Below are 27166 nucleotides of genomic sequence, written 5' to 3' on the forward strand. Positions count from 1 at the left end.
CAGGCACCACACACGGACTCCTTCTGGAATGCAGCCATCATGTCTCACCTCCTGAAGCATTCCAAGCCTAGCAGACCTGACACCTACAGAATGGCAGTACCCAGCAGCTGCCACCTCAACCACTAGTGGGATAGCTTAACAGATGAGCCAGTGGCTGGGGATACACCGCATAAAGGGTACCAAATGCCCTGCCACTGATGTCACACTTCAGGAGTCTCTGCATCTTCCCCACAGCTCAGTGCCTCCTCCCACATCAAGCATTTCTCTCTTTCCTTCCCCTCTACAGGAAAAGACATATTAAGGTTCATTGGCAAGGGGGAGGGGTGTTGGCAAAAGGGGCAGATGCTGGACTAAGGGTGGGAAAAGTAGATTGAGAGAGGGGGAAATATGGTCTAGGGTTATAATCTTTGTGAAGATAAAGGACACCAAAAATAAAGAAGATTGTTACCTTTGCTATCATAATCTACACGGTTAGTCCAATAAAAAAGTTATTATTTTTTTGCCTTTATGATTTGATTTGATTTGATTTCTATATTTTATCTTTGCTAAAGAAATATTTAATTGTGGCAAATGTATAAATGGCTTTTAGTTAATGAATACAATCAAACAGTGACTGACATACAGTACAGCGGTAGACAATAATCTACTTTTCAAAAACTTCTGGATTTGAGTTTGACTGTCATTCTTATCAGAAGAGTAGATATCCCTCAGCAACTTTGGCTAGCCTCTGCGATACGTGTGAAAGTCTTTGCATGACATATGCTTAAAGTTAGGGTTACCATATGGCTCCAGAGGATGGATTGAGACATCTGAAAGCAATGGACATAAGGAGGACAAATAAAGACATCTGGGTTTTACTTCTGTTGGAAGAAATGAAAGTAAAACCCGGATGTCTCAAATCATCCTCTTTTTTCTGAAGCCATATGGTAATCCTACTTAAAGTTGTGTGGACAAACAAGATTCCTTGGACAGAAACAACCAACAGAGAAATAGAGAAGAGATCAACAATGCCTTTCTCTCTCTTTAGCACCCCCATGTGTCCAGACTGACTAATACGCCAGAGATGGTTTCTCTCATTATGTGAGTAGATGTGTTGGCCATAGGCACATACAAGAAAAAGAAAATATTTGCTTATACATTAAAAATCTGGAGGACATATTTGAATAAAAAAGGAGGACATGTCCTTTTAAAAGAGAATGGATGGTAACCTTAAATATACCAGATCCCCGGAGGGGGGTGGGGGGAGGGGGAGGGAGAGGACAGATCGATGCTGGACATTGAGAAGGAGGGGAATGAGATGCTGGACAATGTGAGGGGTCATTGTGGCTATTTCATCGTGGCCGTTTCAGCATGATGAACTAGCCACGATGAATCCAATTCAGTTTTTGTGGGGGGACAATGCCCCCTCCCCCCCCAAATTAGATCTCCATGCATCGGTTTTGGAGCAGTAGGCTGGGAAGCAGGCGGAAGTGGCTCTGGGGGGGAGAAGTTGCTGCTGGAACTTTCAGCTGCCCATTGCATGGCTGGGGCCCGAAGCCTAGCCTCCCCGTAATGGGATGATTCATTGCGACTGTTTTATTGCAGCTGTGCTGAATTGTCCCATTCTGCAATGTGAGGGAGGGAAGGAGATAGAGCCAATGCTGGTGGGGAGGGGGTGGCAATACCAAAGTGGGAGTACTAGAGCAAACAGCTGACTCAGAGTGCCACAACCCCTTGATCCAGCATCGGCCATCATTGAACTCTGGCACATCTGGTAGGTTAAACCTTCCCACCACATCCTCCTCATCACTGAACTGTCCACTATAACACACAAAGGACGCATGGCAAAAGTGATAGATGCAGAAAACATACTGCAGTTATTAGGTCAGATGTTGGAAAATGTTAATTTCTATTTTATTATCCATGGTCACAATTTCAAGGCAGACACTAACCAACAGCAGTTCATAATAAGAAACAGAAATTTTTGTGCAATTTTTTTTTTCTGCAGAGGATTCATTGGCACTTAAGTGCTTTCTTCTCTCGCCCACTTGCCATCATGAAAGAAGGGCTGAGCCCAGGTCTCCAAGGCCCAGGAATGAGGTAGTGTCAGCTCAGTACAAGTGCTGGCACACTGAGGAAGTGTTTCCATGAAAATTTGACCGCCCTAGTGTATCATCACTTGTAGCCCCAGGGGTTCTCCCCAGTTAAGATATGAGATCAGAACTTCCATGACTGCTTACTCTGTTTTTTTTTTCAAGTTTGAACATCCAGAGATGAAATGCAAAAAGTTGTAAAAACCACACAAATTTGAGGATGCAATAAATTTGTTCTGCAATGTACAGAATTCTGCTTTTGTGAAGAGTTCCAAAGGTAATGAGAAGCACATGCGCTTTTGTGACAGAAATTTACACAAAAGCACTGCTACAAAATAGTTAAAATGGAAAGTTTAGCCCTGGATCACTCTGACATTAGATGAGCACAAGCCCTCTTTTCCACTGAAAAGTAAGGGGCAAATTTATAAAGCCTTTTGTTTGTGTAAAGCCAGTTCTACATATAGAAAATGACTCTTATACAGATGCATGTGGGTTTACGAACATAAAATTTTGCACACCAAAAAATTGCAATTAATTTTTAAATGGACTATACATAAGCATATGATGTGTGTGTATTAATATGCCATTGGCATTCAGCTGACCATTCTCTTAATGACCTTAAATTTTGTGTAATTAGGAATTTTGAATTTAACAGACAGGGTGATATCTCTCATACTCTTCTTTATCACGAACAACGTTTAATTTATACATGGAACACAGTAATTTCTAATGGTCTTAACAAAGAAATAGAATGGACCACTAGATAATTGTCATGTATTATTTTTCAATTATATATAACAATATATTATCAAGACATCACTTATCATGTGATCCTTTGACGGTCTTTATATACGTTGATACGTTTAGATGTCATACGTCATACGTTGATTCGATTTTTCTGTTAAAATCTTCTGTCGGCGTGATCTCTCCATTGTGAGGTCCGAAGGTAATTTATTCTTTAGTTTAGAAGTTACATTTTTTGAAAATTTTTTTGATTTTTGAGAACTGTTATATTTCTTGCTTTGTTTATTTTTTATTTTTAGTTATTTCCTCCTGATGACGCAAATTAAAGTGAAACACGATCGATGTTGAGGAAATGTTGGATTGTTTTCACGTTAAGGAGTTCTAGCTACATGTTGAATCTGATAAGCTTTTAACGGTGAATTTGGGGACTCACTCATTTTATGTCATCAATTCTAAACCAACTATATAAGAAGTACTTCATTGCACGACTCCCAGTACCGATGAGCAGATCTCAAGGACACTTTTGATCATCTTGAGACGACATATTTGACAGTGAAGATTGTTATGTTTTCCATCAATTATATTCAGCTAAGTATTCATCTATATATCTTCACCACTACAAATTTGCTTAAATAACTTAAATTTAACTAAATGTTTAGGGTTGGTAGGTAGGTGAGTGCAATGATGCAATGTTAAATACATCTTCATTCTATTAACCTGTTGGTTTTGAATAAGATATTACACTGAGCACTCTATAATTATTTTTAATATTATAATATATACTTTAAACAATTCAATTCACTTTATTTATTTGTTATATTAATATACATTTCCATGTATAGACGCATGCACATTTTCAACTTTTTGGAGAAGCTGTAAATTTGTGAGGGAGGATTTATGGGCTACATGAGCTGATTGTGGGACTCAATTTATAAAGATATGTGGAGGAGCATTTTCAATATGAAGTCTAAATCCAAGCTTAGATGTTTCGCGGAACATGCACAAAAATCCAGTAGCTAATATGACCATTTTCAAAACAGGAACACATTCATCTTTTTGTTTCAAAAATGGCCATTTCTCAGATGTATCTGTGCACAATGCATCTATCTTTTTGAAACATTAAAAAAAAAAAAAATAATAATCCAAAAGAAAATCGCACAAAACAAGCCATTGGGATGTAGGAAAGGCCAGCACTTTTAGTAGACTTGGCACACAGACATCCCAGCAGAGCAGTGGGGTACCCTAGGAGGCATACATACTATTGCACATTTATTTGCCTAACTACTTCTACTGTGTATGTTTACTTGTAGACCGTTCTGAGCTACTGGGAGAACGGGATATAAATCTAAATAAATAAATAAAATAAATAAATAAATAAATAAATGTTCTGCCAAGGCACTATTCTATAAAAACATGCTCCTCTTGGAGTGGCCTAGTGGTTAGAGATGCCTAAAGTCTCGTCAGCCTAAAGTTGTGAGTTCAATTCCAGCCTGCTCTCTGTGACTCTAGGCAAGTCACTTAACCCTCCACTGCCCCAGGTATCACAGTTAGATTATGAGCCTGCCAGGACAGATAAGGAAAAGAGTATTTGGGGCATGCAGTCATGGTGAGCATGGACCAAATATGGAAGTGCAAGGACATTTCAGTCACCATCAAACAAAGACTGATCACTGCCATTGTGTTCCCAATCGTGACATATGGCTGTGAGACATGGACACTGGTGAAAGCAGATAGAAGAAAAATCAACACCTTTGAGCTGTGGTGCTGGAGAAGACTTCTACAAATCTCATGGACAGCTAGGATCACCAACAAAGATGTGCTTGTGAGCTACTTTTAAAATGACCATGTCAAAATGATCTACCAACAATAAAATTTTTAAAAAACCACAAAGCACACTGTACTCATAGAAAATGTTAATTATCATTCCTATTCCGGGATTTTTTCAGAGGTCAAAGCAGTAACAACCATATAAAAATAGACAAATATACCCCTCCCTTTTTACTAAACCACGATAGCAGTTTTTAGCGCAGGGAGCTGCGCTGAATGCCCAGCGCTGCTCTCGAAGCTCATAGGCTCCCTGCGCTAAAAACCACTATTGCGGTTTAGTAAAAGGGAACCATAGTGTAAAATATAGACAGCAGATATAAATTCAGACACATTTTGATCACTAAATTTAAAATAAAATCATTTTTCCTACCTTTGTTGTCTGGTGATTTCATGAGTCTCTGGTTGCACTTTCTTCTTCTGACTGTGCATCCAATCTTTCTTCCCTTCTTTCAGCCTGTATGCTTCCTCTCCTCCACACCTCATTCCCTCCCCCAACTTTTTCTTCCTCTCTCCCTGCCTCCCTTCCTTTTTTTCTCTCTTCATGCCCCCTTTCTTTTTTTCTTCTATCCTTCTGTCTCCCTGCCTGCCCTCTTTCTTTCTTTCTCCCTGCCCTCCCCCAAGCCACTGCCGCTGCCATCGGGGAACAGGCACCCAAGCCGCCGCTGCCGCCACCGCCCCAGGCTCTCCCTGCTTCCCTGCGTCGGGCCGACCAGCATTCCTCTCCCCGACGTCAATTCTGCCGTCGGAGAGGAAGTCCGGCCCAGCCAGGCAGTGATTGGCTGGCCAGAACTTCCTCTTCGACAGCAGAATTGACTTCGGGGAGAGGAAGGCTGATCGGCCTGGTAGATTGCCAAGACAAAGTGAGTCTATCATGGAGCCTGGGATGGGATCCGTGATTGACTCACTTTACCTTGGCGATCTACTGGTCAATCACGACTGACCTATTGGGCACCCCTGTTCTTGATCATATACGGTAAACCCAGAGCTGTCTACCAGATAGAAACTGACCTATTTTGGACATGATGATGGTGACTTCACTAGAAAAGGAGGTTCTACTTGGAATGATCAGTGGTAAAAGGAAGCAGGGGAGACCAAAGGTCCATTGGTTGGATACCATCAAGAATGACACGGGAATGAACATCATAGTAACATAGTAGATGACGGCAGATAAAGACCCGAATGGTCCATCCAGTCTGCCCAACCTGATTCAATTTAAATTTTTTTTCTTCTTAGCTATTTCTGGGCAAGAATCCAAAGCTTTACCCAGTACTGTGCTTGGGTTCCAACTGCTGAAATCTCTGTTAAGACTTACTCAAGCCCATCTACACCCTCCCAGCCATTGAAGCCCTCCCCAGCCCATCCTCCACCAAACGGCCATACACAGACACAGACCATGCAAGTCTGCCCAGTACTGGCCTAGTTCAATATTTAATATTATTTTCTGATTCTAAATCTTCTGTGTTCATCCCACGCTTCTTTGAACTCAGTCACAGTTTTACTCTCCACCACCTCTCTCGGGAGCGCATTCCAGGCATCCAATACCCTCTCTGTAAAGTAGAATTTCCTAACATTGCCCCTGAATCTATCACCCCTCAACCTCAAATTATGTCCTCTGGTTTTACCATTTTCTTTTCTCTGGAAAAGATTTTGTTCTACATTAATACCCTTCAAGTATTTGAACGTCTGAATCATATCTCCCCTGTCTCTCCTTTCCTCTAGGGTATACATATTCAGGGCTTCCAGTCTCTCCTCATACGTCTTCTGGCGCAAGCCTCCTATCATTTTTGTCGCCCTCCTCTGGACCGCCTCAAGTCTTCTTACGTCTTTCGCCAGATACGGTCTCCAAAACTGAACACAATACTCCAAGTGGGGCCTTACCAATGACCTGTACAGGGGCATCAACACCTTCTTCCTTCTACTGACTACGCCTCTCTTTACACAGCCCAGCATCCTTCTGGCAGCAGCCACTGCCTTGTCACACTGTTTTTTCGCCTTTAGATCTTTGGACACTATAACCCCAAGGTCCTTCTCCCTGTCCGTGCATATCAGCTTCTCTCCTCCCAGCATATACGGTTCCTTCCTATTATTAATCCCCAAATGCATTACTCTGCATTTCTTTGCATTGAATTTTAGTTGCCAGACATTAGACCATTCCTCTAACTTTTGCAGATCCTTTTTCATATTTTCCACTCCCTCTTCGGTGTCTACTCTGTTACAAATCTTGGTATCATCTGCAAAAAGGCACACTTTTCCTTATAACCCTTCAGCAATGTCACCCACAAACATATTGAACAGGATTGGCCCCAGCACCGAACCCTGAGGGACTCCACTAGTCACCTTTCCTTCCTTCGAGCGACTTCCATTAACCACCACCCTATGGCATCTGTCCGACAGCCAGTTTCTGACCCAGTTCACCACTTTGGGTCCTAACTTCAGCCCTTCAAGTTTGTTCAACAGCCTCCTATGAGGAACTGTATCAAAGGCTTTGCTGAAATCCAAGTAAATTACATCTAGCATATGTCCTCGATCCAGCTCTCTGGTCACCCAATCAAAAAATTCAATCAGATTCGTTTGGCACGATTTACCTTTTGTAAAGCCATGTTGCCTCGGATCCTGTAACCCATTAGATTCAAGGAAGTACACTATCCTTTCTTTCAGAAACACTTCCATTATTTTTCCAACAACTGAAGTGAGGCTCACCAGCCTGTAGTTTCCTGCTTCATCCCTGTGACCACTTTTATGAATAGGGACCACATCCGCTCTCCTCCAATCCCCAGGAATCACTCCCGTCTCCAGAGATTTGTTGAACTAGTCTTTAATAGGACTCGCCAGAACCTCTCTGAGCTCCCTTAGTATCCTGGATGGATCCCGTCTGGTCCCATCGCTTTGTCCACCTTCAGTTTTTCAAGTTGCTCATAAACACCCTCCTCTGTGAACGGAGCAGAATCTACTCCATTTTCTCGTGTAACTTTGCCAGATAATCTCGGTCCTTCTCCAGGATTTTCTTCTTTGAACACAGAGCAGAAATATTTGTTTAGCACATTTGCTTTCTCCTCATCACTTTCCACATATTGGTTCCCAGCATCTTTTAGCCTAGCAATTCCATTTTTTATCTTCCTCCTTTCACTAATATATCTGAAAAAAATTTTATCTCCCTTTTTTATATTTTTAGCCATTTGTTCTTCCGCCTGTGCCTTCGCCAAACGTATCTCTCTCTTGGCTTCTTTCAGTTTCACCCTGGAGTCCTTTCTGCTCTCCTCTTCTTGGGTTTTTTTATATTTCATGAACACCAACTCTTTCGCCTTTATTTTCTCAGCCACTAGGTTAGAGAACCATATCGGCTTCCTTTTTCTCTTGTTTTTATTGATTTTCTTCACATAAAGGTCCGTAGCCATTTTTATCGCTGCTTTCAGCTTAGACCACTGTGTTTCCACTTCTCTTATGTCCTCCCATCCTAATAGCTCTTTCTTCAGGTACTTTCCCATTGCATTAAAGTTCATACGTTTGAAATCTAGGACTTTAAGTATCGTGCGGCCGCTCTCCACTTTAGCCGTTATATCAAACCAAACCGTTTGATGATCGCTATTTCCCAGGTGAGCACCCACTCGAACATTAGAGATACTCTCTCCATTTGTGAGGACCAGATCCAATATCGCTTTTTCCCTTGTGGGTTCCGTCACCATTTTCTGAGCAGAGCCTCTTGAAAGGCATCCACTATCTCCCTACTTCTTTCCGATTCCACAGACGGAACATTCCAGTCCGCATCCGGCAGGTTGAAATCTCCCAACAGCAGAACCTCCTCTTTCCTTCCAAACTTTTGGATATCCACAATCAGATCCTTATCAATTTGCTGCGATTGAGTCGGAGGTCTGTAGACTACACCCACGTAGATAGAAGTTTCATCTTCTCTTTTCAGAGCAATCCATATCGCTTCTTCCTCTCCCCAGGTCGCATTTCGGTCGCTTGGATATTGATCTTTACATAGAGAGATACTCCTCCACCTTTATGACCATCTCTGTCCTTCCTAAAAAGATTATATCCCGGTATGTTTGCATTCCATCCATATGATTCACTGAACCATGTCTCTGTGATAGCGACAATATCTAGATCTGTCTCTAACATCAGGGCTTGCAGATCATGAACTTTGTTGCTTAGACTGTAAGCATTTGTGGTCATCGCTTTCCAGCTATTTTTCAGCGATAATCTCCTTTTTCGTATGGATTTTTGTGTCGTTTCACTTTCCGTTGCAATACTAAGAAATGAGTTGCTGATATTGCTTATGTTGCAGTCTTTACTACTATCACATCTTTTCTTTTGCCGTGGAAAACAGGGAAGCATGGCGAGGATTGGCCTACGGAGTATTCAATAGAATGGATGGATAGTAGTAGTAGTAGTCAATGTATTGTAAACCTCTTTGAGTGAATCTCTTCATGAAAACACAGTTAATAAATCCCAATAAACTAACTCAATAAATAAGGCAGAGGCAGGATGGGGCAAGGGCGGAACTCCTACTTACATTTACCTCCGGAACTTAGGAATGAACATTTAAACCAGCTCCATGTCTGAGGTACCTACTTGTGTGTAAATACTAAGGGGCCAATATTCAGTAGCTCTATTTAGCCAGCCAAGAACAGCTCCCAGCTGGTTAAATAGCACATAGCCGGCTATTCACCAATATTCAGTGGGAGATGGCTGGACAACTCTGGCTGAATATCCCTTTCAGCTGACTGGCTGGTGACAGGCTATATTGTACAACATAGCCAGTCACCGTCAATATTCAGTTGCTGATCAGCTAAGTTCAGTGGCCCACCTAAAAAGCAGGCCTATCTTTGGCCGCTATGACTTATCCAACCATGTCTTGGCCAGCCAAATATAAACCAAAATTCAATGTCGGTTACCAGATATGATGCCGGTAATGAATTTCCATTTGGCCACAGATCATAGGAGATTGTTGGCTTTCTCCTATGTGTGTAGAATAACAGGTACCTTGTTATGGACTTGCCCATGAGGCTAGTACTGCTGTGATCTATTCTGGACTTTATCAATACATGGAATATAAATATATAAGAAATGAAAATATAAAATCTATAGAGGAAGCTTTATTTTTACGATACTCCACAACTGGAGTCTTTTTCGTTAGAGAGAATAACGGTGATGAAAATTAGGTACAGTAGTTTGGATCATAAATGTTGATAACATTGTCCTGATTTCTTATTTTTATTTGTTCCTAATAAATGTCTTCTCTCACTGTATCCAGGACAGACAAGGAATAAATTCATGTAAACTGTTCTGAGTTTCCCTGGGAGAATGGTATAGAAGATTGAATAAATAAATAATGTGGACTGGTATATTTCTTGCTTTCTCTTTGTATTTTGCAAAAAAGAAGCAGTTAAAACAAGAAAAACATCTATAGGAGAAATATGAAGTCAGTGAAAGTCATCATTTCTTTTAATGCCAGCATCTATCTGGATACTGCCAGTGAATATCATGATCTGGAGCAGTTGCTGAAAGTTATCTTGTTAACTTAGAGCAGGGGTAGGGAACTCTGGTCCTCGAGAGCCTAGTCCAGTCGGGTTTTCAGGGTTTCCCCAATGAATATGCACAAGGTCTATTTGCATGCACTGCTTTCAATGCCTATTCTTTGGGGAAATCCTGAAAACCTGACTGGAATACGGCTCTCGAGGACCGGAGTTCCCTAACCCTGACTTAGAGCAAGCAGCCTTTTTGAATACCAGCAGTGCCCAGATAACTCTTGGCTCCACCCCAACTCCACCTTCAGACTGCAGCAATCTGACAGATATGCAGTAGCGCTATCTGGTTATGTGCCGCTGAACATCCTGGCGGGACCTAGTCAGTGTTGGTTAATTGGGGGAAGAGCCTCTCCAACCTGGTTAACTAGAGCTAAATATTGCCCTTTCTATTGAAAAGCAGAGATGCTGAAAAAGGATTTGACCTGACATGATAGGTAACATCTCTTTTGTGTACTAACAAGATTTAGGCTAACTGATAAAATAGTAAGCAGCCTTAAATTACTAGATAACTTCCCAAGACCCTAATACATGGTATGTAATGGAAGAATTTGAACTGTCCACAGGGATGCTTGAAGGTTCTCTGTTGAAAGTTGCTCTTATTTATTTTAGCTATGAACATTTAGGGGGTCACTTACTACTGATTAGCTCATGCTGTCTGTTGTCCGGCTCACTGGAATATTTTCAGGAGGTAATTTTAGAAGGGTCAGGCACAACGTAAAAAATTACAAATAATCCTACAATTGTAAGTGGTGATTTTAGAATACCATCATAAATATGTGCATGACTAACGCATAATGTGGTGTGGTTTGGTTACTCCTTCAACATTATGATCATATCTCTCCACTTTTCCAAAAATATCACTGGCTTCTAAAAGAACAGCGTATGATATTCAAATTATTAACTTTAACCTTTAAACCAGTGTATCGCAAACTTACCACCTCTATTCTTTATTACATTGACCACAGGAAATCAGTCTTACTAATTTCTCTAGATCTTACAGTAGCCTTCGACATAGTACACCATAACCTTCTCTTAAACAGACTTCAATCAATAGGCATTACTGGTAGTGCTCTAAATTGGTTTGCCTCTTTTTTTCATGACCGGGAATTCAGAGTACGTTTCAGTTACTCCACTTCCTCTAACACCTCTCAACAGTATGGCTCCCTCAAGGCTCCATACTATCGCCTCTTTTATTCAACGTCTTTCTATCCCCCCCCCCTTCTTACGTTAGCTCAATCAATCGGATTCACCTGCTTTGCCTATGCTGATGACATCCAACTACTTCAACCCCTCAATCCCGATAACAAAGCTGAAATCTTAGAAATCAGCTTTAAACTGATTAAAATCAACTCAAACATCATTTGTCTAATAGATCCCATCAAAATAGATTCCATTACAATTCAATCAGACTCTAAAGCAGTGGTTCCCAAACCTGTCCTGGGGATCCCCAGCCAGTCAGGTTTTCAAGATATCCCTAATGAATATGCATGAAAGAGATTTGCATATAATGGAAGTGACAGGTATGCAAATCTCTCTCATGCATATTCATTAGGGATATCTTGAAAACCTGACTGGCTGGGGGTCCCCCAGGACAGGTTTGGGAACCACTGCTCTAAAGTGAAAATACTTGGAGTCATTTTGGACCAAAATCTTTCTTATCACCAACAAATCAGCTCGGTAGTTAGTAAATGCTTCAATAAACTAAGGGCACGCACAAGATTAGCGCACGCTAGCTGAAAAATTACCGCCTGCTTAAAAGGAAGTAGTAGCGGCTCGCGCGCGGGGCAATTTAGCATGCGCTATTCCATGCATTAAGGCCCTAACGCACCTTTGTAAAAGAAGCCCTAAAACTTATTCGATCTCTTTCTTCATTACTGGATCCTTCTTCCCTAAATATCCTTATCCATTCCCTTATAATCTTAAACATTGATTACTGTAATACTCTTTATCAAGGTATAACCCAAAAAGAGATCCACAAACTACAAATTCTACAAAATACTGCTGTTAAACTTAAATACCACGCTAAAAGATTTGACCATGTCACCCCGCTCCTACGTGACGCACACTGGCTCCCTATCCCTCATCGCATCACATACAAAATTCTACTATTCACTTGCAAAATCAAGCACCACCATATCCCCGCCTTCATTGATAAATATTTAATCCCTTATGCCTCTAGCCGTACTCTCTGTTCAAACTATCAAGATCTTCTTGTTATTCCATCCATTCGAGAAAACTTCTATAATCCGTAATTCCATTTTCTCAGTCATAGAAACATAGAAAGATGACGGCAGATAAGGGCTATAGCCCATCAAGTCTGCCCACTCTATTGACCCACCACTTTAAGTCTACTGACCCCCTTAATCATACAGCCACTCTACTGACCAGCTCCTTCAAGTCTATACCCTAGCGACCCTATTCCTTGACTTGAACCTTGCAGGGAACCCACATAGGTATCCCATTTATTCTTAAAGTCTGGGATGCTGCTGGCCTCTCTTTGGAATACCTTGCCCCTGCATATGAAACAAGAGTCCTCTCTCCCTATATTTCAGCCCAAACTCAAAACGTTTCTCTTCAATGATGCCTATGACACTTAATCTAGGACTTTGTTTGCTTTCCCTGGAATAATTCTTTCTCCGGGCTTTTAAATCCAAACGCCTCTTTAGAAGCGAACCAACCCCTCTTGTTCTACCCTCTTCCTCGCTTTTATATTTTTTTATCTCAATGTATTTTTTTTGCAACCTCTTGTACTTACCTTCCCCGTGATGTTAGAGACCAACTCCGCCCCCAACAGCCCTTGCTGAGCCTTTCTTCAAATCTGAAAAACTGCCATCTTTCCTGCTCAGCCCTTCTTCGACTCCAGCCACCGCAAGGGAAGGAGTTGGCCGTCGTGGGAGACCAACTCCGCCCCCAACAGCCCTTGCTGAGCCGTTCTTCAAATCTGAAAAACTGCCATCTTTCCTGCTCAGCCCTTCTTCGGCTCCAGCCACCGCAAGGGAAGGAGTTGGCCGGCGTGGGAGACCAACTCCGCCCCCAACAACCCTTGCTGAGCCGTTTCTTCAAATCTGAAAAACTACCATCTTTCCTGCTCAGCCCTTCTTCGGCTCCAGCCACCGCAAGGGAAGGAGTTGGCCGTCGTGGGAGACCAACTCCGCCCCCAACAGCCCTTGCTGAGCCATTCTTCAAATCTGAAAAACTGCCATCTTTCCTGCTCAGCCCTTCTTCGGCTCCAGCCACCGCAAGGGAAAGAGTTGGCCGTCGTGGGAGACCAACTCCGCCCCAACAGCCCTTGCTGAGCCGTTCTTCAAACCTGTAAAACTGCTATCTTTCCTGCTCAGCCCTTCTTCGGCTCCAGCCACCGCAAGGGAAAGAATTGGCCGATGTAGGAGACCAACTCCGCCCCCTACAGCCCCTGCTGAACAGTCCGCTACCTCCACTCTGCCTGCCTGGCTTAAGTCTCCCATGTTCAAATTCCATCGTGATCTGTACAGTTTACTTGATTGCATTATAAAGGCTCTTACCCAATTAGCCAACGCTAAGCCCCTCCGCTGGAATTTGTCCAGTTACTAGTCTCTGCCCATTGCTAAGGCCCTTTTCTGACCAAAAAACAAAACAAAACCATGAAGCCACCCCTTTGGGTCCTTATACTCCTGCTCTGCTCATCTCTCAACACCTCCCTCTGCCTGAACCCTCCCTCTCCCAACCTGCTCGACTCCTCAAATAGTCACAATTCTGGCCCTGGCACCAGAATCCCCACCCTGACGCACCCCAGGAATCACCCCACCAGAAAAAACCCCCACAAAGTCAATCCCACCTCTCTAAAGCCTGTCCCCCATGCTAACCTCCCCTGCCATGCCTCTAACTCTCTCATCCCTGTCCCGACCCTTTACTGCAACGCCAGATCCGCATGCAATAAAATTCAAATTCTGAAGGACCTCCTTGAGGACCTCGATCCTGGATTCCTGTGCATCACAGAATCATGGATCTCAAAAGACGACCTCTTCACACAAAACAAACTCTGCACCCATGGCTACCAAGGCCTCTTTTCACCAAGAATCAACCGCAAAGGAGGTGGCCTGGCACTCCTCTACAAATCCTTCTTTGATGTCCAGCTCCTCGAGAGAGGCACCCACGCTTCATTAGAATATATGCTAGCCTCAATCAATGATGAGCTCCGTCCTCACCCACTGGGCATCCTGTTACTATACCGTCCACCTATCCCTTGGTCCAATTCCTCTAACCTTGTCTTCGAGACCATAACTAATGCCTTTCTCAAATTCCAAAGATTACTAATCATCGGAGACGTTAATCTCCACCTTGACGACTCCACCAGCAAGGACACGATAGAATTCAATGACTTCCTCATCTCCCTAGGTTTCTCCCCCCCCCCCCCACATCCGCTCCTACCCATGAAAAAGGGCACACCCTAGACCTCATCCAGTTCCTCGACCTCACCGCTTATAACACGTCTGCCGAAGACACCTGTTGGGAACACATCCCGTGGTCAGACCATCTCCTAGGGGCCTTCTGCCTCCCCATCTTCATGTCTCATCTCGGATCCCCACCCCGATCCCCCAATTCTATTACCTTCCGGAAAAAAATTTTGAGCGATCTGTTCTGGACCAAATTCCTCAACCTCCTCCCCTCCATTCCCAAGCTTGCAGACTCTGAAAACAATTGGCACAACTGGATCGCCCTTTCCAAGTCCACCTACCACTCCCTCGCCCCCCAAACCACTAAATCCATCACCTATCCCCATAAAGCCCCTTGGTACCTTCCACTCTATAGAGACCTGAAACAAAAATGTCGAGCCTTAGAGCGAAAATGGAAAAAATCCAAATCCTCATCTGACAGACAGGCCTGGAGAATCAATATCAAACTCTACAACTCAATATTAAAAAAAGCAAGGAAGAACTTCTATGGAGACAAGATCTCCAAATCCAAAAACCAGAATGGCACATTGTTCAACATTTGGCGCTCCCTAACCACTAAAAATGACTCCACCCTTCTTCCCTCATCTCCTTCAGCCGAGGTCCTAGCAAAATTCTTCAATGATAAGATCTCTACCTTAAGGTGCTCCTTCCCGCCCGCAATCTCCTACAATTCTCTGGTGCCCCCCGAACCCAACCCCACCCTAGCTGCTCTCAACCCCATCCCTGCCGACAGATCCTGGACTGCCTTCGAGCTCATATCTGATTCTCAGACCCTTAAACTCTGCCTCAAGTTAAAATCATGCAACTGCATCCTGGACCCATTTCCCTCCTACCTATTTGAGAAAATCCCTGCACAGGCCATCACATCTCTTACCAAACTCATAAATTCTGCCCTATTATCAGGCCTATTCTCCACTGAAATGGGACACATTACATTGACCCCTTTACTGAAAAAAGCTGACCTAGACCCCTCCATACCATCCAACTACCGTCCAATAGCAAATATCCCTCTCCTCACCAAACTGCTCGAGTCTATCATATCTACCCAGCTCTCTTCCTACTTAGAAAGATTCTCCATCCTCTTACCTTACCAATATGGCTTCAGACCCAACTTCTGCACTGAATCCCTATTGGCCTCTCTAATCTCTAAGGTTCAGCAACTGCATTCTCGTAACAAGTTTGCTGTCCTTCTACAATTCGACCTCTCCGCAGCTTTTGACGTTGTCCACCACGACATTCTAATTTTCCAACTCTCCGAGATAAGCATTAGCTCCATAGTTCTTGATTGGTTCTCCAAAATTCTTGCGCTCCCGCTCTTACATGGTTAACATGAGCGGCACCTCATCCTCCCCCTGGACCCCGACTTGTGGTGTCCCACAAGGCTCACCCCTCTCCCCAATCCTCTTTAACATTTACATGTCCTCCCTGAAACTACTCCAACTATCCCCCCTTGAAACTCTTTACACTTACGCTGATGACATCCTCGTCCTCCTTGAGACCGACTTGAACCTCACTAACCTCTCCACGAACATATCCTCATGCATAAAGAACCTCCAATCCTGGGCATTCACAATGCATATGAAACTAAACGAGCCCAAAACAAAACTCCTTTGGCTCGGCCCAAAATTAGACCATCTACCTTCCTCCATCCCATTGTCCACCGGCCCCCCATTACAGCTCGAGTTCTCAAGCAAAGTTCTGGGTGTCACCTTAGACTCTTCTCTATCCTTCAACGAACATCTCCAAACCCTGGTGAAGAAATGCTTCTTCAGCCTTCACATGCTAAGGAAAGTCAGACCCTATTTTCACCAAAAACACTTCGCAGTCCTAGTACAATCCATCATCCTCTCCAGATTGGATTATTGCAATTCTATCTACCTCAGCCTAACCAAGAAAAGCCTCCACAGACTTCAGCGGATTCAGAACGCCGCAGCTAAGCTTGTTTTCGCGAAAAGCAAATTTGATCACGTCTCACCACTCCTGTCTAAGCTCCATTGGCTCCCAGTAATCCCCAGGATCCACTTCAAATGTGCGTGTCTGGCCTACAAGATCCTACATGGCATCCTTCCTGCCGTTATCCCTCTATCCTGGAACTCCCCAACCCCTACTTCCTCCAGATCCTCCCAAATTTTTAAACTATCCTTCCCTTCCATAAAAGGTATTTCCCATGTAGGCAAACTTGGGTCATCCCTCCCCTTTAGAATCACTGAGATCTGGAATAACCTCACCTCCCCTCTCCGAACCTCAAGCTCCCTCCAACTCTTCCACAAACACCTAAAAACCTGGCTATTCTCAAAACTGTAACACTTCCCCCCTCTTAGGCCTCTCACCTTCCCCCTTTACACCTAACTCTTTAATCTCTCCACTGTAGTTCCTCTCTCATCTTTCTTCCTGTAAACCGTGCCGAGCTCCGCATTCGTGGAGATGGTGCGGTATATAAACCCAAGGTTTAGTTTAGTTTAGTTTAGAAACATAGAAACATAGAAAGATGACGGCAGAAAAGGGCTACAGCCCACCAAGTCTGCCCACTCTACTGACCCACCCCATTAAGTCTGAGTTCTAATGACCCAGCTCCTTAACTCGACCCTCGCAGGGATCCCACTGGATGTCCCATTTATTCTTAAAGTCGAGCACGCTGGTGGCCCTGATCACCTGCTCCGGAAGTTTGTTCCAGTGATCCACCACCCTTCTGAAGAAATACTTCCTGGTGTCACCACTAAATTTCCCTCCTCTGAGTTTGAGCGGGTGCCCCCTTGTGACCGAGGGTCCCTTGGGAAAGAATATGTCATTTTCCACCTCGACATGACCTGTGACGTACTTAAATGTCTCTATCATGTCACCTCTTTCCCTGCGCTCTTCTAGAGTATAGAGCTGCAATTTACCCAGTCTTTCTTCGTATGAGAGACCCTTGAGTCCGGAGACCATCCTAGTGGCCATCCGCTGGACCGACTCAGCTCGAAGCACATCTTTACGGTAATGTGGCCTCCAGAATTGCACACAGTATTCCAGATGAGGTCTCACCATGGTTCTGTAAAGTGGCATTATGACTTCAGGTTTGCGGCTAACGAAGCTTCTATTGATACATCCCATCATTTGCCTTGCCTTGGATGAGGCCTTCTCTACTTGTTTGGCAGCCTTCATGTCTGCACTGATGATTACTCCCAAGTCCCGTTCTTCTGAAGTCCTAGCTAGTGTTTCTCCATTCAAGGTGTATGTTCTGCATGGATTTCTGCTGCCGAGATGGATGACCTTACACTTCTTAGCATTGAAGCCCAGCTGCCATGTCGAGGACCAGTTTTCCAACGTGATCAGATCCTGCGTCATACTATCCTTGAGATTGCTTTCGCTTACTGTATTACACAGTTTGGCATCGTCGGCAAACAGTGCTACTTTACCCTGAAGCCCTCGGGTCAAGTCCCTTATGAATATGTTGAAAAGGGATGGTCCCAGGACTGAGCCCTGCGGCACTCCGCTGGTCACCTCCGAAGTCTCAGAGAGGGTGCCGTTGACCATCACCCTCTGAAGTCTTCCACTCTGCCAATCATTGACCCATGCAGTTAGTTTCTCACCTAACCCCATCGATTTCATCTTGTTTAATAGTCTACGGTGTGGGACACTGTCAAAAGCTTTACTGAAATCCAAGTACACTATGTCCAGAGACTCTCCCGAGTCTAGCTTTCCTGTCACCCAATCAAAGAAGCTGATAAGATTGGATTGGCATGACCTGCCCCTAGTGAATCCATGTTGACAGGGATCCCTTAGATTCCCCTCATCCAATATCGTGTCTAATTTACCTTTAAGTAGAGTTTCCATGAGTTTACACACTATTGATGTGAGACTCACCGGTCTGTAATTCGCAGCTTCTGCTCTGCAACCCTTTTTGTGCTGAGGAACGACGTTAGCTGTTTTCCAGTCCAGTCTTAAGTTATGTCATCCCACCTTCACTTAATTGGGTGATGGGTTTTTCTTCCCCCCCTTTTTTTAACATTTGCTTTTAACTATATTTTATTAATTGTAAACCGCCTAGATATTATTTTGTGATAAACCGTCTAGATATTATTTTGTGATAGACGGTATATCAAGATATTTATAAACTTGTAAACTAAACTGTGTACCGTTAGATGCTGGCAAGAAAGAGAGGCGCTGGCTAACTGCTTATAGGACACGCCTCTCCTCCTCACCAGCGCCTCTGCTCCTCTCCCCCACCGGCAAAGGGACAGGTTCAGGGTCTGGCCCGAGGGCCTCTGCACATGTGCGGCCGTGGTAATGACATCATGCAAGCGTGTGATATCTTCATGTTGACGTCCGCACATTTCCGGGTGCTTTCCAGCCGCGGCACTGGGTTTAGTGTGCCCTGGTGCCGAAAATTATGCGGGACACTGCTTTAAAGCATTACGTGTAGGTCTTCCTCTCTGTCTTTCTTCTCTTACAGTACCATATACACCAACACTGCTACTAAGATGATTATTATCTTGTTCTCCCAAACCCAAGAATGGCCTGTCTAGAGTCAACTAGACATTCAGCATTTTTCTTCGTGGCTCCATCATTCTGGAATTTACTGCAGAATAGAACTTGATTTCAAGAAATTCAAACCCAATTTAAAAAAATGAGATCACTTTTGAATATCACTGGATTTATCCCTCTGCCCTCCCTGCCTTCCCTCTTTCCCCTCATGAAAATTGTTAAGATTTATTTTAAGTGTGCATGTTTCTTTCCTACTGAAATTATTGCAGTTCTTTTCTTATTTTTAAGATATGTTTTAGTGTTGTAAACCACTTTGACTTACCAGTTATAGAAAGCAGTATAATAAGAATAAAGACGAAGAAGATTTCAGAATGGCAACACAAATTCTGGAAAATTTTCCCATGTATCCTCTTATTCTATACCAGGGCCCCTAAAGTTACTTGCCACTTGTGTGCTCATGTGATAAACTACTGGCAAATATGAACATATAAAGCACACATGTGTGTTTAAGTAAAAGCTGAGTGCTCAGCAGAATTCGCATGTGCAGCTGCCTCAGCGCACAAATGTGAGGGGACGTACACGTGGGCAGAACATAGGCAGGACATAGGCATATCTTCCACTTATGTGTATAACTTAGAAAATACGGAAGTTGCATGTGTAAGAGCTCATTTAGGGGAACCCATTTATACCTGCCAATAAACTTGGCCTAAATGTATTCACACCGATGATAATTTATGCTAATATCCAGAATGGAATCTGTGCGCCCAGATGCTGATATAGAATTAGCACTCAGAATGAAGCATCAAGGCACCTCAGTTCAGTTCTAGAATGGTCCCCTTACGATCCCATATAATTATGGGCTAATTTCTCATTTGAGCCTGAGCATGGGAGGGCAGCATGAAGGAAGTAACTGTGTTTAAAACCACTTCAGAAATGAAAAGATTGATGTTAAGGGGGCTGGCTCCTTAACTGACCTCTTTTGGATATACAGTTTTGCTCATCTGGGCCTTCATGACATCAGGCGGTGGGGATGGTGGGAGGAAGACTGGGATTGCAGAAGGTGGAGAGGGGGAGGAAATGAGTAAGCCTGGAAGATAACTGGGCAGTGGCCAATATTCAGACTGGTGCACGATTAGCTTGGTGGCTAAGGTTAGGACAGCCTATTTGTTGTCCTACATCAAGCTGCTTACTTAACTGGCTAGTGGTCTGAATATCACTGCTAACGGGTTAAGTACAGCCTCCAAATAGGCTCCACAAAAGTACTGCCCTCAGACCGCCCAGGACTACTCAGATAGTGCAGGGGCATATTTAGTGGCACTGTTTGGTTACATGCTACTGAATATCAGCAGTTAGAACATAAAAACATAAGAATAGCCTTACTGGGTCAAACTAATGGTCCATCTAGCCCAACGGTCTCAAACTCAAACCCTTTGCAGGGCCTCATTTTGGATTTGTAGGTACTCGGAGGGCTGCAGAAAAAAATAGTTAATGTCTTATTAAAGAAATGACAACTTTGCATGAGGTAAAACTCATGCAAAGTAACTTTTTTTTCTGCGGCCCTCTAAGTACCTACAAATCCAAAATGTGGATTATCTGAAATTATCAGAAGCAATTAAGGAAAGATTTATAAACTATAGTTTAAAAATCTTTCCTTAATTGCTTCTGATAATTTCAGCTATACACACCTGAAAGCAGTGCAACATGCAGAAAGTGAAACTGTCAAAGTATCGACTGCAAGAGACAAGATTTTGGACCAACTATTTTGAGGCTCTCAAGGGAATATCATAGCACTTCTCTACTGCATCATGAAATCTCTTTTGAGCAGGAGGCATCATAAGATTTAGTGTGTCATGCAAATTGATCAACTTTCCTGCTTGATTATGGTATTAAATATTACAACACACTAGCCCAAAGAAACCAACCCAACCCCCAATTTTCCAGCACATGAGCTGTAACGTGAAACACGAGCCATACCCGCAAACACAAAAGTAAGGACAGATATGTTCTCTACTCTGCTTTTCTTGCAGCTTCTGCTGTAAACCAATACCAATGCAATGTAGTATTTTTAGGCATATCTTCTTCTGCTATGCATACATTACAAGTCACTCAGAATTCTATCATTTGTGAATTGTTTGGAATCAAGAAGCAGGATCATGTTAGCATGTTAGGAAATTCTTCTTCACGGAGAGGATGGTAGATGCCTGGAATGCCCTCCCGAGGGAAGTGGTGGAGAGGAAAACGGTGATGGAATTTAAAAAAGCGTGGGATAAAAATAGAGGATCTCTAATTAGAAAATGAAGGATGTAAATTAAAGAACTAAGGCTGGTACTGGACAGACCTGCATGGTCTGTGTTCCATATATGGTGATTCGGTGTAGGATGGCTAGGGTGGGCATATGGAACATGATCTTTAAGGGAGTAAACTCAGGGGGGGGGGGATACTTGGAATGGGCAGACTTGGTGGGCTATAGCCCTTTTCTGCCGCTTTTTTCTATATTTCTATGTTTCTATGAAGATGTTACTGGCCAGACTTTACAGTAGATATCCTACAAACAACTTGATGGTTGGAAAGGCTGGAATGAGCTTGGATGGCAACTTCAGCATTTGGAACCTAGGACAATACCTGACTTTATAGTCTATGGCCCAGAAATATCAAAGAAGAGACAAGTTAATCTAATCATGTATTTTGTTAATGGGTATAAATTATGGGCAGACTGGTTGGACCTTCAGGTCTTTATCTGCCATAATTTACTATGTTTCTTCATATTATGTCATGCTATATTGGCTGAAGATGGGAGTACAGAATTCAGTATAAGCAGTTGTTATTGGTCTATTTGAGCATGCATCAATTGACACCCAAATATTTACAGGACTGTGTTTTATCTTATGTACCTTCTCATGCATTATGTTCAGCAGGGCACTCTGACCTGATTATTCCAACTCGAAAAAAGTTGCACTTGGAAGAAATTAGAACTAGGGTCTTCTCCTTTGTGGGCCCCACTGAATGGAACAAACTCCCAGTCTATATTAGACAACAGAAGGACTAGTGTAATTTTAAGAAATTGTTGAAACGTCACTTAGGGGCCTTTTACTAAGGCAAGCTAGTGCGTCTTAGCGCATGCTAAAAATTAGCATACATCCATTATTTCCAAGGATGCATTAGCACATGTTAGCATTTAGCGCGCTAAGACGCACTAGCGCCCTTAGTAAAAGGACCCCTTATTTTGTAAGATGAAATATGGTTATTGACACTGCTTTGTATTAGAAGAATGAAATATTTTTATATGTTGTTTTGTATATTTATTGCGTATGTAAAGTTGTAATCCATCTTGTTAAAGGCAAGTTTCAAGTTTATTAGGTTTTTATATACCGCCTATCAAGGTTATCTAAGCGGCTTTTTACACTCAGCTACTCAAGCATTTTCCCTATCTATCCCGGTGGGCTCACAATCTATTTAACGTACCTGGGGCTATGGAGGACTGAGTGACTTGCCCAGAGTCACAAGGAGCAGCATGGGGTTTGAACCCACAACCCCAGGGTGCTGAGGCTATAGCTCCAACCACTGCGCCACACACTCCTATAAATAATAAACTATAAACCATATATTTGCCGTATACCAATTGGGGGGGGGGGGTTCTTTTCATTTTTCACGGAAAAAAATTGCAGATTGCTAAGATAAAAAGTTACGTCTAGCTACAAAAGACTAGGCAGTAACAATTCATTTGGATTCTAGAAATGTGCTTGCTTTTAAGCTCTAGTTATGCTGTTGCTTTAATAATTAAAGTAAAGCCTATCACTTCTCTGATTCCAAATGGACATAGTTGTTCTTTTTGAGACTTACATAGTCTACAGAAAATAAGATAAAAATGCACTAAACTGTGCAACAACACCTTGGTAGAGGTCAATCTTTTCAGAGTGATAACATTGTGACCGAGGTGGAGATTTCCAATCATCTCTAAAGAAAGAAAGGGACTTACGTTACAGTTAGATGACCCGTCAAATGATGGAGAGGGGCTATCAGTCCAATCTGTAGTGTCTGGGGCACCCGATGGCCTGTGCTGGGCTTCATATTCCTTGAGCTATGATTAAAAGAGCATTGGACAAACTTAGCGCAGGAAGGATACCAAATCAAACTATATATCATGACCAATCAGTTTGCTTCATCTTGGAATATTTCTGTGAAATAGTCTCAGGCTCGAGTTACTGAATTTCATATGCAAAGAGGCATTATGGGAAATACAAATAGAATGTTACAAAAAAAAGATCATTGCTCATTTTAAGGTTCTGAAGAAATAGAAATATAGAAACATGATGGCAGATAAAGCCCAAATGGCCCATCCACAGTAACTATTATCTTTTCCTCTCTCTAGATCCCACTTGCCTATCCCAGACTTTCTTGAATTCAGACACAGTCTCTGTCTCTACCACCTCTTCCGGGAGACTGTTCCATGCATCTACCACCCTTTCTGTATAAAAGTATTTCCTTAGATCACTCCTGAGCTTATCACCTCTTAACTTCATCCTATGCCCTCTCATTCCAGAGCTTCCTTTCAAATGAAAGAGACTCGACTCATGCGCATTTCCCACATTCTGCTCTGCCTTTGCCCCATTTCCTAGCCTCTCCAACTCCAACGTCCTTGGGGCCCAGCCACCCTGCAGATGTTACCTGACCCCAATTTTTGCCCTTTCATTAACATCTTCACTAACATTTCTAAGCCTCACAATTTATTGCTCCTCTTCCCGCCTTCTTTCCAAGGTCTTCCAGCCTCTGCTGATGCCCTTGAGTCCCATCCATCCAGCACCCTCCCCCCCAACTGTCTCAATCCCATTGTGGCAACTCCACTTTCTTGTAACCCCTCCAAACAGTGACACCTCCATTGCCTCTCTCACCTATGATACTTAATACTTCCAACTTCAGCCATGTCCCCCATCCTAGTGATGCTACTGTTCTTCCCTCAACAATTTATTTATTCCTGTATATTATTCTCCCATCATACCATTACGAAGAGGGGAAAGAAATAAAGTATGAATTTTTATTGCCTTAGACCCACAGTCAAATCAGCTGGCAATGAAATAAATGGGATTACATCTTCCCTAAACTCTAAAATTCTTTACTATGAAAAGATAAATCTTACCATACTTTTTAACCATATTAGCCATGGGGAAGAAATGATGTAACAATCCCTCAACTGACATATATTATAATTGGACAGACAGCAAAATGATGAAATCAGCTCTCAGCCTCATAAACGCCTTCACTGGAGGTAGAGGGAGTTGAATAAAGTTTCATGAAAACACATAGTTTGCTCCATAACTGTTTATAATTGTAAAAATGACTCCAGGAGGTCCTTATGCAGTTCCTAGGGAGAAAAAGGGCCTGCCTCTTCTTTATTATAATTGAAACATCCCCTTTAACATGCTGTTTTTTTCTTTTAAAACTCAGTAATTAGATTAAAAAAAAAATCAATGAAAGAAAATACTGTATAATAAAGTAAGAAATGAAACAGAAAGCACTGGCAACATGAGCTCAACATGCAATCAAAACATTACTTGATCATATCTACAATAAATTTGTTGGGTATCCATTGTTACTACTAAAAAAAAAAGTAAATAAAACATTTAAACTACAAAATTCTGAAAAATTTACAATCCTCTAGGGAAAAAGAGTTCAAGTAATTTTTGTTTGGTCCTCTAGGGGGCAACAATTTACAGCTAAACATAACTGTGTCTTTCAACCATGCCTGCATGTACAAGACTTGTCTACTAACAAATATATGATACTTTACTCATACAAAACTGCCATCCCCAGCCCTTCAGAGGAGATTTCTTCTTCAGAATAGAAGAAAAGGCAATCCCTGAGAGAGTGAAGTCAAGCCAGCCCTCTGCAGAACAAAAACATTTTGCTCATGCATTCCTGGGGTAAGGATTCTCAGCAGAAAGCTGAAGGATTCTGACATTTCCCAGACAAGTGGGCATTGCACACTCTTCCTTAAAAGACCACCAATGCTCCCTCCTCAACTCATCAACAATAATAACATTTTATGAATCATAAATGTAAGAGAGAGAGAGAACTGTTACAAAGTCAAAATAAAACTCCCTTCATTTCAGCTAAAAAGGAATTCAGATATGCCCAATCCACTAGTTCGGATTGACCATTTGAGAGCGGAAGAAGTGTTTTCAAAGGTTTATTTGAACTGTCATGTAACTCTATTTCCTTTTAGTTTTGGAAACGATAGTGGTCTAAGGACTGAACTGTTATTCTTTCTTTGTTTTTTTCCCTTGAGATCATTGTTTGATTACTATTGTTATCACATAAATATTATGGTATGTAATAATGGAAATATTTGAAAAATTAAATAAATAAAAAAATTAAATTCACTTTTGAAACTCCTTCTTCAAGTTTCAAGTTTATTAAAAATTTGTTGTACACGCAATGTCAAGTATTTCAATGCGTATGACAATATTAAAAGTAGGGGACAAACTACATGACAATTTGTTACAAAAAAATATATATATATATATAAATTTACTTACTGGTACAAAAGGAAATGGGGATGAACGACAATTTTTAAAGAAAAAGAAGAAACATTTAAGGAAAACACATCCGGAAGGTGACAAAGAATAAAGATAAGAAAATGGAATAAAATAGAGGGGACAGAAAGAAAAGTTTGGGACCTATACATGACATGGGGGTCTAATTGAAATTGAATATTAAAATATAACATTTTAATTGTAAACAAATTATCCTATCTGTGTCTCAACTGCGTCTTTATACAGAAAACTTTTAGAAAACTTTAAAATTTTTCTAATGAGGGTTAATCACGCAAATAATTTGGTAGGTTATTCCAGAGCTGGGGGGCTATAACTGAAAAAAATAGTAGATCTCCTAGTACCCATTACTTTTAAAGAAGGGATCATCATTAGATGCTGTTCTGTTGATCTAAGTGTCCTAAATGGGGTATCAAAAGACGGTCCAAAAATATCAGTACGTTAGATTGTCGGATTTTAAAAGTTAACAGCGCAATTTTATAAGTGATTCTGTGCGAGACTGGTAGCCAGTGTGCCTTTTATAAAAGTGGTGTTGCATAGTCATATTTTTTTGAATTAGTAATAATTTTTATTGCTGTGTTTTGTATAATTTGTAGCCTTCTCATTTCTTTCTGTGTTATACCATGGCATGTTTAATAATAAATTAGCCCCTCCCCTTTTTTTTTTTTTACTAAAGCTGCGGTAGATGTTTCTACTGCAGCCCAGAGAACTAAATGTTTCGATGCTGTTCCGAAGCTGATAGAAATTTTATGAATGTCGGAGCAGTATCAGAGCATTTAGCACTCTGGGCTGTGTTAGAAACGTCTATTACAACTTAGTAAAAGAGGGGGTAAGTTTGTACACTAATCTCCCCCTTTAACAAAACTGCACAAGAGTTTTAAGCGCCAGCCGTATCACTGAATAAATGAGCGTTAGAGCAGCATCAAAACACCAGCTGGTGATAAAAACCTCTTGCGTGGTTTTGTTAAAAAAAAAAAAAAAAAAAAGGGGTGGGGCTAAGAGTAGAGTATCAACTACAACTCGTTTGATGACCCCTACATCCACACATCCAAGTAGACTAACGCAGCAACCAATATTGAAACAAGATTAAAATCAGAGTGTCTCAAGAGTACAAAGGAGATTTATGCTCAGCCTGGGTAAGCTAGTCTGATTCATAATGACAAGATACTCAAGACAGATGTTCAGCAAAAGATACAAACCATCAGTTTTCTCGTTTGATCTTTTCTTGTAACTGCATAGTCACTGAAAGTTAACAGAGAAGTGAACAAACTCATCTGCCCTTTGTGACACTGCATGAATGGAAGCAAACACAGAGAGAAACTTCCTACCCTGGCAAGTGCCTCTTCTATCGTTATCATCTTCTCCTTGACCATCATCATCAGCTGGATCCGCTCCTCATCGCTCATTGTGATCTCGCTGGCCACGTAGCCAACATCCTCCCCTATTCAGGAGGAGAGAAAGTACACAAGTCACTTTCCTGCCTTAGTTAACCAAACACTTATATGTTTCCAATTTGTTGAGGCAAGTCAGCAGAACGCAGCTGGGAG

The 27166-nt window shown here is 42.1% G+C and overlaps 1 protein-coding gene across 3 annotated transcripts in view; it reads right to left on the reverse strand.

Annotated features, from left to right (window-relative positions):
• The window catches only part of SASH1 (SAM and SH3 domain containing 1), a 512910-nt gene that overhangs the window by 172486 nt on the left and 313258 nt on the right, over positions 1 to 27166 (reverse strand). For all 3 annotated transcript variants that reach the window (XM_033936578.1, XM_033936577.1, XM_033936580.1), the window contains exons 7-8: positions 26948 to 27060; positions 23048 to 23149 (exon numbers count right to left, since the gene is read on the reverse strand). In XM_033936578.1, the coding sequence (XP_033792469.1) occupies positions 23048 to 23149; positions 26948 to 27060 (215 nt within the window). The remainder of the gene's footprint in view (positions 1 to 23047; positions 23150 to 26947; positions 27061 to 27166) is intronic.

Source organism: Geotrypetes seraphini, chromosome 3, assembly GCF_902459505.1.
Source record: "Geotrypetes seraphini chromosome 3, aGeoSer1.1, whole genome shotgun sequence".
In the NCBI taxonomy this organism is placed as follows: Eukaryota; Metazoa; Chordata; class Amphibia; order Gymnophiona; family Dermophiidae; genus Geotrypetes; species Geotrypetes seraphini.